Source organism: Scomber scombrus, chromosome 6 (assembly GCF_963691925.1).
Source record: "Scomber scombrus chromosome 6, fScoSco1.1, whole genome shotgun sequence".
NCBI lineage: Eukaryota > Metazoa > Chordata > Actinopteri > Scombriformes > Scombridae > Scomber > Scomber scombrus.
Window position 1 is genome coordinate 27,301,105 of NC_084975.1, and position 18,395 is coordinate 27,319,499.

The window sequence follows — 18,395 nt, forward strand, 5'->3', positions numbered from 1 at the left end:
ATGATTCTTAGACATGTCCTTGAAGAAAAAAAAAAAAGCCTTTCTGAAAATGACCTAAGTCAATACAGAATCCTACTTCAACTAGATGTGCAAAACAAAGCTCAGATGCCTCAAGGAGGGGAGTCTAGTTTATGCTTTGCTTGCCACATGCTGCTGCCACATGAAAAAAAAATCCAAAACAAACCTTTTTATACATTTTTGAAACAGCGTTTTAACACATTTCCACAGTCCCTACTACTATTAAACTGACGAGGACCACACATTAACTTAATAGGAGAGAAAAGAAGAGGAAAAAAGTTTTGTTTTCAGGTGACAGCAGATAAAGAAACGTACACAGCACTTGGAGTAGTTATTCTTCAATGAAAAATGACATATACAGCAGAGACTCTTCGGGAACAGAGCCTGGACTGATTTAAAACCAGCTGAGGATTTTTGCAGAGGTGCATCATCCAGCGCGTAGCTTTGTTTTGCAGGCAAGCGAGCAGACGGAAAAAGATGGAGCAGGGTTACGGAGCTCTGGAGCTTAGAGACAAGCGGGAGTAAAGCCTGGAAATGAACAGAATGAGAGCATGTGGTCCTGCTTCCCCCCCCCCCCACCCAACTAGTCAAAGAGTGTTGTATGTTGCGATATTAATCCATACCCTTTGATTTTTATGAAATGCAAGAGATCAGGTGAGAAAGATCCGAAATATGGGACATTTAGACTGCATTGCCTCCAGCCTGGTCCGGTAGCTCTGTCTGTGTTCATGATGTGTAGCCGGGTTTTATGGTTCCATCAGATCCTCGAGTGTCGAGGTGGAGGGGGGTGGACACGGGAGCCGGAGACGGACAGCATGGTGCCATTTTTAAGAGCTTTGAGCTCAGGCACCTCTCAAAAAAAACAAAACACCCATCCACAGCCATCCACTGTTTTTTCTTCCATTTCTTCACCCACCAGCCGCCTTGCCACCTTCCCTCCGCCGTGACTGGGGGGGGGGTCATTATCTCATGGTGGAAGAGGCTCGGAAGTAGGAGAGAAATTTGAAGCAGAGGCTCACCACGAAGTACCAGATGTTCCTGGCCATCTGGGATCGGGCGATGAAAACGCGCCAGATGAGCACCACTAAGACGGTGTTGAAGGTGTAGCGGATGTTCCTCAGCCTGGAACACAGATACACACTTGAGTACATGGGTCTGTTTATTCTATGTACACACACAAATTATATTCAAGTTAAACTGTCCTTTTAATTTTCTATTGAAATTTCCTGCATGCTTAAATGACTCACAAGCTTAAAGCAGAGAGGATTACTGATACTGTAACTGTACTATCCACTAGGAATGATAATCTGAAGTAGTTTACTCCTGGAAAATGCAACATATCAGCAGTTAATGGAAGGATAAACAAAGTACTTGAAAACCCTGGAGGATATTAAAGTGCCGATGCGAAAGAATTATCTTGAAACAAAAGCCGCCCACTTCTGACAGAAAATGGCAGGCATCTGTGAGCGCCTACAGTGTTCGCATACAGTGCTTTCTGTGTGTGCGTGTTTGAGTCAACAGACTCTTACTTGTTGAGGTGTTTGCGTGCGGCGGGCAGCCCTGACAGCTCTTCGTTCAGGACGTATTTCTTGGTGCCCATGCAGTAACTTTCCATGTACTCTGCCCAGTGCAGCTGGCGCACGTCGAAATTAAACACCTGTGAGAATATAAAAAACAAACAAAACAAAAACGAGATGTACAGTCAGTGTGCTGCAGAAGCTTCAAATATGAGAGCATATATGTAGTGTTTCTGGTTGATAAGAGCATGTGTTGTGTATCTTCAAAGGAAGATGTGCATGCCACGACTGTCTAATTCCAATGCACTGAATAATTTTTGGTCATAAATCTTTTTCAGTAAAAAGGTTTGCAAGTAAGAAACATGTGGAACCACCTGGAAAAAAACAACAACAACCCACACACAATGAGAGTTTAAAGTTTTTAACTAACAAGTGTTTGTATTTTTAGGTGTTCATATGGTTAAAAACACAACCTGTAAGCCTTTGATTCTCAAAGTAGGGTCCAGGGGTCCTTGCAGGGCTTCCCAGCAAAAAGGGGAATCATTTATTCTCACCATAATTCCACCCATAAGTAACACAATAGCTATGAATGCATGTATGAATATTCTGGTCATGGCTTTTGTAAACTTTCTGCAATAAAACATCTAAATGTAAAAAGTGAAATGGTAGACCTGACACTAAATCTATGTTGTGTCAATTTAGGGCAGGGATGTCTAAACTATTCCATAAAGGGCTCATGTGGCTGTAGGTTTTTATTCCATCCAAGCAGGAACACACCAGGCTTCACTCCTTTAATCAGCTGATCTCAGTCTTTAGAAGGTTGATTGGTGGTCGAATCATGTGTGCTCTTGATTGGTTGGAACAAAAATCTGCAGGCATACCTGGACATACCTGGTTTAGAAAATCGTTGATTTGAAAAAATTAGAGAACCACAGCTGTAAACATATGTGTGGTGCTTTTTATTTGTATATCTGACAACATTTGATAGAGACATACAGTTTAAACAGTGATGAGCCAATAACGGTAGAATAATAATCAGCGTGATGATGAACTGTATGCTCTAACACATATAGGCTTTTAATGTATCCTGGTAACGTGACAGTGATACATTTCCACCTAAGTTCTGCTTTGAGTAGGTGGAGCATGGGCTAGAAATAAAGGTGTTTGTTATAACTAAATAAATAAATAATGGTTTTAATGGATGTTTGCTTGAGTATCTGTCTCATAAGAGAGACTTGAAGGGAGGGGAGAAGAAAGCTGATGATTGGCTGAGAGATGAGGAAGGCAGAGTGGTGCATGGCTTGTGGTTGGTTCATTTAACAGTGAGGTGGTGGTGGTAGTGGTGGGGGAGGGGGGGGGGGGGGGGGGGGGGGGTCATAGTTGGCAGTTTCACAGGCTGTGGCTGCCCTTCAGGGAATTAAAGTCCCTGATCCTCCAAACCAGCCTGTAGCCTTTGTGTGGGATAATAACACCACAGACTTAAAACCCTCTATTTCAAGAGAAATATTTTCAAGATGAAAAAAAAAACCCCACTATGAAGACTTGGGATTATTCTATCATCAGATGTGCTGACGTCAAGAGGACAAGGACAAAATGTCAGTGTCTCATATTACAGGAAAAATAGGGTCTTGTGTGTTAAAGGACATTAAAAAAATAAAAAAGTATTTCGCTTTTTCCTGAACAACGTCCCTTTCACTACAAACTGAGGTCAGCAGTGAATGAATGACTCATTCCATTGTGTCCGGCCTACTATCAGACATTAACGCACTGAGTGGTAAATCTGTCTGCCATCACCGCAGAGTGTAAATGCCTGGTGTGTGTGTGTGTGTGTGTGTGTGTGTGTGTGTGTGTGTGTGTGTGTGTGTGTGTGTGGGGGGCGACAGAGGGGACAAAGTGTGAATGATGTGGAGAGCATACAAGTGTCGTCGCAGTTCATTTATTTATTTATTCCTTTATTATTTTACCTTCTTGTCCTCGGGGCTCATCTGGGATATCAGCATGGAGACATTGTCTGTGTTCCAAGCCCAGGAGTGACTGGTGAAATACTCCAGCACCATCATTGCTTTGTGGAGGCGAGTGATTGTCTTCATCATCCTTAAGATTAGAAAGCAGGTGGAGGAGGAGGTGAGGAGGGAAAGTACAGGAATAGATTTTTTTTTTTTTTTTTTTTTTTAAAGGTGATGGCAGGACAGAGAGAGACAGAGATAAGGATAGGGATGTGAGGTAGAGGGGTGGTGGATTGGGGTTGTGGATGTAAACATAGGAGGAATAAAGGTTGAGGAAGGGGTACCGCAGTGTTGGAGGTGGGGAGAGTAGAGGCAGATAAGTTGACAGTTATTTAACCAACATAGTCTAATTTACTCTCCAAATGTACTATTTAACATCAGATCATCTATATGATTTGATTAAGCAGGTTTTGTTTGTAATTATTTTGACATGTGCAGATGATCATGAGCTATACAGCGCTATGTGTTTGTAAACCTCTTGCATGATCTCAACTTGTACCTATGACTTAGATTATCATTGTCCTGTGAAAACCACAGATCTCCAAAATATCATTTATATAAATATTATCACATTTTTGTTGCATATTTTTGAGCCAAGAAAAACTGTCTTTTCTTTGCTTTTTTAAGAAGAAAATCTAATTTAATTTAATGTTTTATTGAACATTAGAATCTTTAAAAAAAGGTTCATGTTCAGTTTATATTAAAAAAATAACTAAATAGGGAGATACTGTACATGGTTTTCACTTGACAGCAACAATAGAGTGAGCTTTTAAAAGGCAGCCAATAAAGAGTTAATAAAGAACATGAAGATTACTCTGATTTGGGTCAGGAATTTTGGGTAATTCATGAGCAAAAAGAATAAGAAAATCAGCCAATAGCAAGGCCTCCAAACTTTTTCAGAGTGCTGTAAGTAGCTGGGATCATCTTTCCCCTGCACGGGAACGGTGGTTGATACAAATCAGCTGAGGACTAACTGGATTTCCTCTGTGTGCAGGCCAGGAGGACAGACACATATGAACTGTGTGACCTGATTTAATATTAAACCCCAAATCACTTAAACTCACAGATAAATGGATGAAATCTGCTTTACGGCTTGGGGCAGCACGGTTTAGATAGAAACTGTCCTCCTGTCAACACCGGTCAATCCAGTTACTTGATTTCGGGGTTAGTTCAGATTCAGGTGATTGGTGTCGTTGTGGTTGTTAGGATGAGAGTCAAACAGCAGCGGTGTTGTATTGTGAGGCTTACGGATGGGTCTCTGAGCCTTCAAACTGCACAGCTTTAATTATGTGATTTAAAGTCGACGTCTTCCATTTTCTTATAGAAGGATTTTGATCCAATAGTCAAGATTTTTGAGATGAAGTATTGTTTTAAACGTTTACACTAACATAGGCAGATTGAGATGACTCAGATTCCTCCTGTGAAGGCGGGTGATTCAGACGATGTGACAAACATGCATGGTCGATCGGCACATAGAGGCAAAGATAATCATTACTTACAGCTGATGACATACCCCATTAGGATCAAACCACACCCTCTTGAATGCGAGTTAGCTTCCCAAACCAAATTCATTCCAGATTGCCAAACACCATGTGAAATTTTGGATTGTGACCAAACCGAGAAACATTTCAGGTCTGAAATACCTCTGGCTTGTAGTAAAACAGTGAGTGAGGAGAACATATTAATGGAGGGTACCATTAATTTAACATGCAAATAAAAAAAATGTAAAAAGGTGGGTTGTATTCGGTGGGGACAAACTGTCTCCGCTCCAAACACAACTTCCTGAATTGGCTTTAAAAAAAAAAAAAAGGGTCTAACAGTGCCTCAGGATTTATTCTATGATTGGTGGAGGATGAAAGTAATGGATGTCATGTTCACAGCATGGCTCTTTCACACACACACAAAAAAAAAAAAAAAGGTAAATAAGTGGTGCACTCTTCTTTTTAACGAAAAAAAAAAAGGAAAAAGAAAAAAAGGTGTATCAAAAAAAAATCCCCAAAAATAGAGCAAAGCTGAAAACATGCACAATTTGGTTTCAGCTGATGCTGTGAGGTCGAATGAAGACACAGCAAACTTTGTTTCCTTCTGCCCCGATCCTTCCTCGTTCCCACACAACCAGTCAAAAAAAAAACAAGACAGTGGGAGGGGAAGGTGGGTGTTGTGGGGTAGGTAGGGGCTGACTGGTAGGAGAGGGGAGAGAGGAGAGAGAGGGTGGGGGTGGGAGGGGCTCTTGTAACCTTACCGGGGTTTGCGACCTGTCAGCCTGAGATAGCCGTCATAGAGCAGGGCTGGCAGCGTGTGGCTGACTGTGGTCCAGTACTGATTAGTAAAGGGGTTGGAGCGCAGATTGACATTGGGCCTTCTGAAGGCCTGCTCTAAGGGATTGGTCTTGAAGGTCATGTTTATACAGTACTCTGTAGGAGAGAGATACACATACGACAGGACAGGGAGGACACAGAGAGCACAAGATGAAGGAAGAATGTGCGTTTCCCCTTCCTCCTGTTCATAGCAGGCTAGATTCAGGCCCTGTGTGACTACCCTGTTAGATTCGGGACACCTGAAGGGATCAGGATTGATTTTAAAAAGAAAGAAGAAAAAAAAGAAGGAGGCGGCAGCGACGGATCCGGTTCTCTTAACTCACCGTTATCACAATCAGCAGCTAGCAGAAGCTTTTCAAAAAAGGGCAGACACCTGGGTTGGGTTTCCAAAGACATGTTCAGACTATAAGTCCACCTTAGTCCATTTATCAGCTGAACTAAGATGACCTCAGTTCTGATTTTCTTTTTATATTTTTGGAAAACCAACTAAGAATACTAAACATTGCAAGTAGCAATTTGTGAAGAGTGCAGAACCCATCGGTTATCTCCTGTTATTTGTAGGAGAGGGGCTGGGTTATGCATTCTTCAACTCACGACAAAACTGCACACAAGCGTCATGTAACACATTAGCGTCGCAGCTACAGTAAGACGTTAGGCTACGGAGGACAAAAAAAAGAAAGGGAAAAAAAAGGGAGAGGAGTAAAGCAGCAGAGGTGTGTGTGGGTGTGCGAGGGGTTTTGGCGTTAAAATAAATAAATGAAAACAGCAGAGGGGCTGTGCGTCCGATTCGGCGATGATGAGGTTACCTGGGCTCTCGTCCAATCAGCCTGAGGTACAGATCATAGAGGAAGGCCGGAGCTTTGTGGCTCACGGCTATCCAGTACTGATTGATTAGGTGATTGGTTGTGAGATTAACATTGGGCCGGCGGAAAGCCTGCTCGAGGGGGTTCCTCTTGAATGTGGATATTACATGGTACTCTAAGAAACAGAAGTCATCAACAAGCAGTGTGAGATTTATGATGCCTTGTTCAGATGTCTATGCCTAATTGAAAGGTTTATTCCTGCTTCTGGTAAAAACAAATGTTTAAATTTACTGCAGCCAACTCAGATATTTTTAATTTGATTACTTTTCCTTGAGTGGTCAAGTTGATCAAAAGGCACTCCAACAAGTCCTTATCTTCTTCACAAGACATGAACAGAATTAACAACTTACGACATGGTGCAATCCAATTAAAGACTTGACATAAAACTGCAGTTTAAAACGGATTTTCAGTTAAAATGAGTTCTTCTGATGTCTCCACAAAGAGCTGGAGCTGCACAAAAAGGCAATACATTTTTAGCAAAATTATTCACAAACATGGTCCATTATTAGTTGTTCTGGAGCTTTCAACTATATCATGCATATGGGTCAGTGACAAATAAGGGTTGGGTATTATATTAAAAAATTGTTTTAAAAGCAACATCAGGTTTGTTAAAATGTACATTTTGTATTTTTGTTGGATTTATGTCATTTGAAATGACATTTGCACGATTATTTACCAAAAGTAAGGAGCATTTTCCAGTGCTCCTGAAAATGTCAAATGGTGTAACCACAAAAGAATGATAAATATTAAATGTTTTATCCACCTACAGTTTATTTAAGTGGATTTATCCTGATTAACATGATTCCTCAGATTAAATGTAATATTTATAACAATTGTATTCCATTACCTTTATTTAATATAAAAAGTTATAATGTAAGATCATGCCAAACTAGTTGATATGGTGTTTTATTAAAAATGTTGCGTTTTTAAGCAAGTTGAATTATTTGGTACAAAGTTTGAATGGTTACACCACTTAGACGTGTTGGGCATAATCCTCTAATATATTCTCTCAAACTGGATTAAAGGCAGAAACTGTATTGTGGGTCCACAAAAAAAGAATGTGTGAAAGTTATTCATACATTTATTTTCAATTTGACTAAACCACATGGAAACACAAAAAAGTCACTGACCCATATGCAGATAATCACATTTTCATTTTTCAGATGATTTGTCAGGTCAAAAATGAAGTTTCAATCTCAGCTTTTAAAGTCATTGAAGAGTAGAGGAACTTCATGTGATGTGATTGTCAGCTAAGAACAGCTACCAAATCATCAGAATACACTGCATTTGGAAATATCACTGCAAACCAAACCATACAATCTAACAACAAATCAGTTAAACACTATTGTGTAATCACTTCAAATCTACAGTGTGTTCTGTATTACTGTGTGACTGTTAAAACAAAATGTAGGTTTCACTGGTGACATGCACTATAATAACACTCCATAATGACTGCCTTTACACCAGGAATCCTGAGGAACCCGTGAACAAAAGCTGCCAGTCTGGGTGGGGCAGGCAGAGGATCAGATGTCAACCAAAGTGTGTCATTAGACACCATATTGAAACATCTGAGCTTCCATTGTCAGCAGCTTTTTACACAGGCTGTGTTTAGGGAGAGATAAAGTGACACATACCGACTTCCCCCCAGTGGAACGGGTTGATCCCACCGGTCGTGCAGTTGTACACCAAGATGTTTTTCGACCTGTAATGAGAGGGAGATATTTGAAATGTACAACCATAAAAAAAAGACAAGGAGATTCATGTGTGATAATGTGTTAATAGGCCTGTCACAATAACTACTTTTGTTGGATGATATACTCTCCCAGAAATAATCGCGTAAACGATATTATTGTCAGTTTAAGATAATTCTATGCCACAATTGCAGTTTAAATTACATTCAAATACCATGGACCCTTAGTTTCACCTTAATCATTTCCACCATATGCAGCCTACATACGTGGCCCACACACCCAGCATGAGTTTGATAGTAAGTGTGAAGAGTTTTACGAGAGTTTGGGGTTTTTAGAGATTAGCCATTTTTATATGTTGGGGCGAGTGTGATGCTAAAAAGGGGGATTTTAGTTAGAGTTAAATAGTTCATATACACATAAGTCAATTTCTGTTTGTCTTAAAAAAGAAGACGAAAACAAATTTTCGACCACCGCAACGGCAAAAGATTGTCACTACAATGAGAACAGATGGTCCACCTTAAAAGGTCGGTCCACTTTAAGTGAGCCTGGCCAGACTAGGCTAACCCATTGTCACTAACTTCAGGGACTCACTTTAAATCAGCAGGTGGCAAACAGCACACAGGTAGTTGTCTCGATGCTTGAGTCGTCGTCGCTTTTATTCACTAAACTGAACAGAGATTTCACTGCTACGTTCACTGCTGCTGACTTCAGAACCGTTACTATGCTTGTAAACACAATCGAGGTCGGCAAAAATGATCGAGGACATGTCTGTGTATCGTGCGGTAAGTCGTAATCATTGTGACAGGTGTATGTGTTTGAGGCTATCCAACCTGTTGGCCACCTGCGACCCAGAGTACCACGCAGCAGCCAGTGTGGCATTGATGACCACGTCTACTGGAACCAGGTCTGCCACGGCGTCATTAGATGCTCTCATCGTACGCAGGATCCCTTTACCAGCCTACACAGAGAGAGGGAAAACTATAAATAGAAACTACAGATCAAGACAATGTTATGTTTTCATTAGAACAAACAGAGATACAGTGCAGTTATTGTACTGCAATTACTAACCTGTTTCAAACCATTGACAGACCAAATTAGGTCTGACCATAAAAATGTAATTTTCTTGACTTGTAAACAAAATAGCTTGTGAATCAGTCGCTAAACAAACAACAAAAAGATTAAGAACTTTCTGTTTAAACTGAAAACAGGTTTGTTTAATGCGTCTTTGTTTCATGATTGTAACGGTGTCAAAGAGCTGGTTAAGTTGTCAGCTTGTCGTTTCCAGAATTTCTCGCTGCACTGGCAACGCCTTGCAAATCTCTGTTAAAAGCTACGGTTAAAAATCACAGCTACTCTGTGACAGAAAGGCTTTTATTACTGTGATTACTGTGCACACACAACCTGAGCATCTTCTTTCAGTACTTACCGCAATGAATATTCCACTAGGTCCATTGAAGTTATCGATCCAACCCTGAAACAGCAGAAGCACATTCACATTACTGTTGGAATAGCTCATCAACTAACAGATTATTGTTATTTTTTCAAACACAGACAAGAAACTATTTATCTAATATCAAAAAGTTAACATTTGCTAGTTATAAGTTTTTAAAATGTGAGGAAGTGCATGCTTCAAGATCATACAATACTTGACTTAATACAATAATCACCATAGATTCAGTTGTGAGAAATGCCTCATAAAAAAGGGCATAAGTGCAGAACTCTAAATATTCTTTACTCCACATTCCTCACATTCCTTCTCCCACCACCTCCACGTTCACTGGCACTGCTCAACAGCTCCGAGAGCCTCAGTGTTGGTGGGTCGTGTGCTTTCAGAGCAGATGAACAAGAAGAGTGACTGCGCCAGAGAACAGCTGGAAGTGCTGACATTTTTCAAAAGTAAACTCCAAACCTTCCTGTTCAGCCTGGTTTTTGATTAAGAATGGTTCATAGTCTCTATATTCTATTTTTAATCTATTTCTTTGGATGTTTTAAAATCTTTGTTCAACTTTATTTTACTATCATCATTGTTCTGGAAGTTTTATATTCTTATTCAATTTTATTTCTTAGTCTTTTTAATCTCTTTTTGAACTTAATTTTAGTCTTGCTTGTTTTATTAAACTTTTTTTTGTTTATTTATTTTTTTTGTCTTATTTATTTTGCCTTTTAAATTTTTTTTTGTCTTACTTTATTTTCTCTCGTGTGCATTGGTCTCAATTTCTCTTTTTTCTTTGTTTTTGTTCCTTCATCGTTTTTATTCGGTTTTTTTAAAAGTCGTCACTTGTTCTGTCTTATTATCAGCTTGTCAATCAACAGTGAAGCACTTTGAACTACATTAACCTGTATGAAAGCTGCTATATAAATAAAGTTGGATTGATTGAGAAAGTCTGTATTGTGTTTTGAGTATTGGCCGCAGACAGATCTGTCTCCTGACAGCTGATATTTGAAAAACATTTTCCAGACCCTGGTTTTTTTTTTTTATTGATCTCTAGTGCCATCAGCTAGTTTCATATTTCATAAGGTTTGATCCGTATTATGAGTATATATTCTCCTCCAATCATTAAGGGTATGTACATCTTAACCTCATTTATGGTTAACAATTTGAGGTTTTTTCTGCCCCTTTAAAATGCATAGAGTCTAAATTCATATTATTATACTATAAAATGATTATTTAGCACAGAGGAACATCATTTGAACATGGGACAAACCCAGAAAACCCAGAGCTGTGTTTCCTTTTTCTTCCCCATGCCTCACTCTTTCCTGCTACATTCTAACCAGTAACACAAGTGAAGCTTTGTACACAACACAATGTTTTCCTTCTTCCCGTCTTGGGGTTAAAAGCAGGAATTCATTAAAAAAAAGGCAGCACTCACTGGAAAGGGTTCTTTCCAGCTGGCTCCGACGATGGAGGGTCTGATGATGGCTACGTTGAGGTCTCCTGCCTCCTGCTGCACCAGGTACTCAGCCAGAGCTTTGGTGTAGGTGTAAGTGTTGGGACGCTCCCCGATCAGCTTAGGAGTCAGAGCCAACACCAGATCATCATCCATCCAGCTGGGAGAGAGAAAAAGAGCGAAAGAAAGAGTGAAAGAAGGGTAAAAAATAAAGAAAGAAAGAAAGAAAGAGCGAAACAGCAAAAGAGCGACAAAGCGAAAGAGGGGGAAAGAGTTAAAAAAAGAGGCGAAACAGCAAAAAAGCGAAACCGCAAAAAAGCAAAAGAAAGAGCAAAAGAGCGACGGATTGAAAGGGGGGAAAAAAGAGCAAAAGAGTGATAGAAAGAGCAAAAGTGAGTGAGTGAGAGAGAGAGGGTAAAAGTGCAAGAGTGAAAGAAAGCAAAAAAGAGCGAAAGAACAAGCAAAAGAGCAATAAAGAGTTAAGGAGAGGGGGAAAGAAAGAAAAGGGAGAGAAAGAACAAAAGTGTGTGATTGTGAAAGAGCAACAGAAACAGTGAAGGAAAGAGAAAAACAGCAAGAAAAGAGCAAAAGAGAGCAATAGTAAAAAAGGGAAAAGAGCGAAAGAAAGAGCGAAACAGTGAAAGAGCAAAAGAGCGACAAAGAGTGATAAGGCTTGATTAATCTTATTTAATTCATCCTCTAAAGCAGTAAAATGTCTTTAGTGTGAGATTTAAGGTTCAAACTGTCAATCAGCAAACATTTAAACAATCTGAAAGCTCCTCAAACTCTCAACTAACCATCCAAAGCTCTGTCATACATATTAAATGTTCTGTGTCTTTTTTACACATTTATTCAGAAGAAGCATCTTTTGTTGGATAGAAATGACTGGATTTTTTTTAAACAGCCGCCATGTTTGTTTGTTATGACAGACATGAAAATCAGATGCAAAAGAGCAGTCCAGCAGGTGTCTGTTCTCTGAGGCGAAGCAAAGCATAAAATCATTTATCATATGTCCTACATAATATGACACCTGTCTTGAGTTGATTTCAGTCTTTGAAGCCTGATTGAAGCAACAACAAAAAAAGACATTTGTACAACACTCCAGGATCAAACAAGCCTTTTAAAAAGATGCAAAAAGTCTATAATGTTAGGAGCCAAATGTCAATCCAGGTGGAATTAACAGAATTACGTCCATTTAAAACCCCACATAGGATTCATTCATTGCGACCTAGTATGAACAAAAGCTGGGCTAAGATTTATGAAACCTTTTTGTGTGTATGTAACAAGGTCACAGAGACAGAATGAAGTATGGCAGGTGGTGAAGTGGCACAAATCTCTCTCTCTCTCTTCTCTCTCTCTCTCTCTCTCTCTAGCTGGGGCTGACGCTGTGGCCTTCTCTTCGCTTTTAGCAAGACATCATTGAGTATTATTAGACATGTGGCCCTCCTCTAACACATGGGTGGATGAGGTAATGGTTAATCTGAAGCTGCCAAAGCTCTGATACGCCACTCAGTTCAGTTCAGCTCAGTTAATGACAAAAATCAACAGAGACATGGCGAGTGTGGAAAAACCTCAAAACATTTCAAGTGTTTGTTTGAAACACATGAGGGCTGTGTATTGTTCACCTGGCTATTCAACGGATTTGAAAAGAACAAAAAAGAAATATAGGAACTAAAAGACATGAGTCATGATTGCACATCGTTTGAACAGTGAAAGCTATTTGAGGCTTGAACTCTATGTGCAAACAAAAGACGCCGTGCGCCACCCCTCAATGTTTAACTCTGCGACCGAATCAAAGTAAAAACATCTGCATGGCGTCTCTCTGCTTTCATCCAAGTTCCCTCAAAAGCTTGACACTACTACACACACAATCCCCTCAGAATCATCCCACTAATCTCTATACTCGCTCTACGGCCTTCTAATGCTTTACTAATCTAGCTCAGCAGCTGAGACTGGCAGCCTCTACAACATTAGACCTACTGAGCAGCCATTTACCGGACCGCCACGGCTAAGCTGGGGTGCTGAGTGTATCGCTGACATTAATCTTGATAATACCTTCCTGCTTGCTTTTCATGCACTTAGCGATCTGAAGAAATCGGTTTAAAAAAACCCCCAAACACATAAAACTGCATAAAACCAACGTCAAACGTGCTACTGTATACTAAAGTTTAGGGGGGGGAAAAAGGAGGTGGTTCATGTCGCAGTGGCCGTTCATTGGAAACCCTCCAGATTCACTTACTCCAGGGTATCGATGAGTCTGCGGTAGTCGACGGGAGGAGGGTAGACGACCTCCTCAATGAGCTCTCGGTCACAGTTGGCGTAGGCTGTGGATATGTGAATGAAGATCTCCAGGTGTTTCATCCTGTGGGCCAGGGCCACCATCTTCTGTGGGGCCAGGACGTTCAGCTTCATCGCATCTCTGAGAGGGAGAAAGAAGGAAGAAAAAAAAAAAAAGAGGACATAATAGTCCATTAGTTTTTTCATTTGAGAAGGAATTAAATTCGATTCAACCTTATTGTCATTGAACAAGTACATAAGAAGCAGCTGGCATCTAACCAGAGTACAGTTTAGGCATAAAGTGCTGATGTGCAGGAATTTTTTTTACCGTTAACAGCTTACAAGATATAGAAGATATAATGCAGTATGTTATAAAAAATAATGTGGTGGTGAGCAAATAGTTCAGTTTGTTAAGGTTTAGTCATTCGACTATTTGTTTCAGTTGCTATTTTTCTTCCATCGCTGTCATTATGTCAAAATATTACTCTGTCCAGTACTTTGATTTATGACAAAAACTCATGCCGTTCCCTTCAGCCTCAGTTGTACTTTGTGTTTAGCTCTATTGGCAAACGTTAGCATGCTAACAGGCTAAGCTACGATTGTAAATATGGTAAACATTGGTATTATTTATGTCCAAAACTAATGACATTCCCTTCAGCCTCGGTTGTACTTTGTGTTTAGTGCTAGTTGGCGAATGTTAGCATGCTAGCAGGCTAAGCTAAGATTGTGAATATAGTAAACATATGTTAGCACTGTTGTTTTAACATGCACGCATACTGATGTTAGGCAAGCAGTGATTTAAGCTGAATGATTATGGCTAATGGCCCACTTTTGTGAGTCAAGAAGCTTTCATGGTTTCCATGTCAAAGCAGTTCAGCAGGAAAAAGAAAAACTGTGTGCACATTTCCTACAGAAAAAAAGTGATTTGTGGAAAAGGGTGTGTGTGTGTGTGTGTGTGTGTGTGTGTGTGTGTGTGTGTGTGTGTGTGTGTGTGTGTGTGTGTGTGTGTGTGTGTGCGTGTGCGTGTGCGTGTGCGTCAGATATAAAATGTCTCTGTGTACAGCAAACAACTTCGGGCACGATCAGTCAATACCATCATGCTTTTACTGCCAAGTCGAGCAAAAACCCATAACACTACAACGCTCTCCAGCCTGACTCCTTTGGCTTTGACTGGGTAAACAACATTCACAAAAACGCATCAATAAACACAGCTAATTTCTAAGTAGCATTAGAGAGAAATAGGTCAGTAAAAGTATATTCCAGAGAAATTCATCTAAATGGTGGAAAAACAAACTGATGACTCACTTGAGAGGCTCGTTGAAGCGGATGGTGGCGGCGCAGTGGAAGACGATGTTGATGTTTTCGGCCAGGATGCTCTGATCCTCTTTACTCAGATCCAGCTCTGGCAGTGTGAGGTCGCTGTTCACTGCGATGATCTTCTCTGCAAAGCCCGGCTGCTCCTCTTGCAATCTCTCGAACAACTGAGTGGAAAAAATGAAGTCAAACTGATGTCAAAAAGGTACAGCTCATTATAATTATATTAAAAGTATAGATTATTGGAAGTGTGCACATTCCTCCCTCCCAGACTTCTAGAGGACTTCTCTCCTTATCTCTTTTTACCTAGAAACTGATGATGCAATCAGTGTCCACCTACAGTCTCTTCACAGCCTGTTGCACCAGCTGAATTCATCTTTTTGATTGCACTTCTGTGCGTAAAGTCAACTAACTAACTAACTTGTTGTAACCATTTATTTTTTCACTAAGGTGAAGATGGCTGCATCACATATACAGTCACTGGCCACTTCATTAGGTACACCTTTGCAATCTAATGCAATCCAATAAATTCTACATTTAATTATTTATTTAGTTTATACATTTTCAGTTTTTGTTAACATTGTCAAAAAGTGATAATTCTACTTTATGTTTATTACTGTGGTCGCACTTAGTGGTGGTGGTGTACTGGGGTGCACTATATCCACTCGTGTTCCTAATAATTTGCCCCCCTCATGTATGTTAATGGAGTGGACAAAATATTAGGAACACCATTCACTATAATGCACCCTAGTACACCACCATCACCTACTATGACTTCAATAATACATATAAAGTAGAATTATCACCTTCCTGACAATGTCAACAAAAACTGAAAATGTATTAACTTAATAAAAGTAGAATTTATAGCAGAGCTGTTGTACTATATTGCATTAAATTGCACAGGTGTACCTAATAAAAGAGGCCGTGAGTATATATAAAAAATAAAAACATGGAAAAAAATCTATTTTTAAAGAAAAATGAAAGAAAAAAGAATCACCTGAAAGGTGTTGCTACTTATATGACCGCATTAAATCCTCAAGTGAACGCAGCATAAAACAAATCACACTGCCACTCCACTCATCTATTCTAAGTAACTGTAATTACTGTGCAACACAACACTAACCTAAGTGTGTGCTTCAGCATCCGTATAAATAACGTGTTTTGTCACAGGCGATGTGCTCCCTCTGAAAATATCGAAGAAACCTGTCCTCTGGCTCTTTCTATCATTAGCCTCACCTGTCTTTATAGCTGCGTCACCATGACAACAGTTAATAAGGAAAGGTTAACGCCTGCTCGGGGGAGGTGGTGGTGCCGCTTGTATTGTTGTGCGTGTGGTAGTGTAACTCCTGCGCATCTCTGACGCAGCTTCTTACCTTGCAGTTGATCATGTCAGCGATGCGAGCCTGAGGGCTCTGGCCCGCTTTGGACCGGACCATCACGTAGGCGGCTTTGACTCCCGGGCAGGACCTCAGCAGCTTCTCCAGCAGCACCTTTAATAACCACAGAGGAAGAGGAACAAATTATCTTCTGTTTGGACCGTTGAGTGGATAACTGGCACTGTACATCACTTATAACTTGGGCTGGGTATCATTTTTAAAAATTACGATACCAGTACCAATCCAAGTACCTTTAAAGTTATACTGATACCGACTGAGTACTTCATTAGATACCCATTGCATTAAATCAAAGAATGATTGTGTTGATTCGCTGTGAGTAAGTCCATGCACAGTCATATTTTCTAGCTCTGGGTACAAAAAGGATCGGTTGCAGGTTTTGTTTGACGGGAAACGTTTCGATGCTACTTGGTATCAATTTATTTCAGTTGATACCTTAAAAAGGTATCGAGTACCAATACCCAGTCCTACTAATAACTATTGTGCGAACTATTAATAGTGAAGAGTGAACCAATAGTGATCAATTGTCAGCTGAAGGGGAAGTGGAGAGCAGTACGTCTCTTCCTCCACAACATCTGAACAAACACACTCATATACATGAAATTCAAACACATTCAATCAAGTTTTTACAATAAAAAAAGGATTCATGTATCTGCTTAAATTCACAAAATAATACCTACAGCAGTTGTGCTACTCAGTAACAGCAAATGTGTCAAATTGTTGCAACATGTAGACAATATTCATGCTTCACTGCATGCTGTGAAATCAACAGATCTGTGTGAAAACTAGGTGGGTATATATTGTACTTCCTATGTGACAAATGCTCTAATTAACAAAAGAAAAAAAAGCCTCAGGTGCGCAAAAACATATCAATTCAAATAAAGTGCAGACAAATACAGAGTCATTCATTTGCTTGTTTCATGCTGTCATGTTGGAGTGTGAAAGGAATCTGCTTGAAGACTTTCCAAACAGGTTTCCTTCTTATTTTGTTAAAACATTGCTGGGTTCAAGTCACACAAGGTCTCTCCGTTACCTTGCCCATGAAGCCTGTTGCTCCAGTGATCAACACATTTTTCCCTGCATAGTATTCTGGGACGTTCATCATGATGTCTTGCAGTGCTGTCAGATGAGCTCCTCAACACCACTCCACCTGCACACAGAGGACAGCAAATACAACAAAAGACAAAGAAAAAAAGGGATGATTACAATGGAGGGACCAAATTCAGAAAGGCTTTTTAGTGTGAGGAGAGTTAAGATGGGAAACTGAATTGAAATGGCAATCCACTGCAAAAAGAAGTCAAGATTGTGGGTTAGAAAGAGTGTTGCGCATTTAAAAAAAAATGTAATGGTTTGAGAGCTGCCTTAAAACGAGTCCACCAATTTCTAAAAGGATCAAAACTGACACAGCAGAATAGAGCTGCAGGGATTCAATGATTAATCAAATCGACAGACAATTATCGATCATCTAATAATCATTAAAGTCATTTTTCAAGTGTCCACTGGTTCAAAAGCTCTCAAATATAATGAGCTGTTGCTTTAGTTAGTCCTACTTTACTTTAAATTGAATATTTGGGGGTTTTGCGGTGTTGGTTGGACTAAATGAGACACTTGGGGACTTCACCTTGGACTCAAGATGATGTCACAATTGACAAGTTTTTACTAACCAATCATTTGGTCAGTAAATCAACTAATTATTTATCATTATTTATAATATAATTGTTAGTTGCAGCCCTAAAGCAAAACCACATGTTATCCACACACTTTTTCGTCAAAACCTGCTGCCTACATTGCCCATAATCCATTTCAACTGTTGAGTCGCTGTGAGAAGCGTATTATGTGATGTGTTGTGCTAGACGTCTGTAACCTCACTTCTTTCCAACGCCCCCCCCTATATTTTTGTCATTCTCAAAACTGACGCTGACTCAAGTGACATCACATGAACAAATTGACTCACTTTCACAAAACTGCAGTTTTTTCTCCACATGTCCAGTAATAGCACACTTGTAACAGGAAGTACGTAGCTCCCTTAACTGTCTAAAAACAATTCTTTTCAAATGTGTTGACTTAAAGAAAAATATAAACACCAGTGTATTATATAACATCTACAAA

General features: G+C 39.8%; 1 protein-coding gene across 1 annotated transcript; it reads right to left on the reverse strand.

Moving 5' to 3' along the window:
* Nucleotides 1-581: 581 nt before the first annotated feature.
* On the reverse strand, nucleotides 582-17,391 carry far1 (fatty acyl CoA reductase 1). Its single transcript, XM_062420541.1, has 12 exons — nucleotides 17,320-17,391; nucleotides 16,266-16,382; nucleotides 14,884-15,059; nucleotides 13,541-13,720; nucleotides 11,284-11,461; nucleotides 9,840-9,884; nucleotides 9,244-9,371; nucleotides 8,357-8,424; nucleotides 5,784-5,955; nucleotides 3,500-3,629; nucleotides 1,548-1,675; nucleotides 582-1,140 (listed from the first exon to the last, which is right to left on the reverse strand). The coding sequence occupies exons 1-12, from the start codon at nucleotides 17,389-17,391 to the stop codon at nucleotides 981-983; spliced, it is 1,554 nt and encodes a 517-aa protein (XP_062276525.1). The 3' UTR covers nucleotides 582-980.
* Between the last annotated feature and the right edge of the window lie 1,004 nt (nucleotides 17,392-18,395).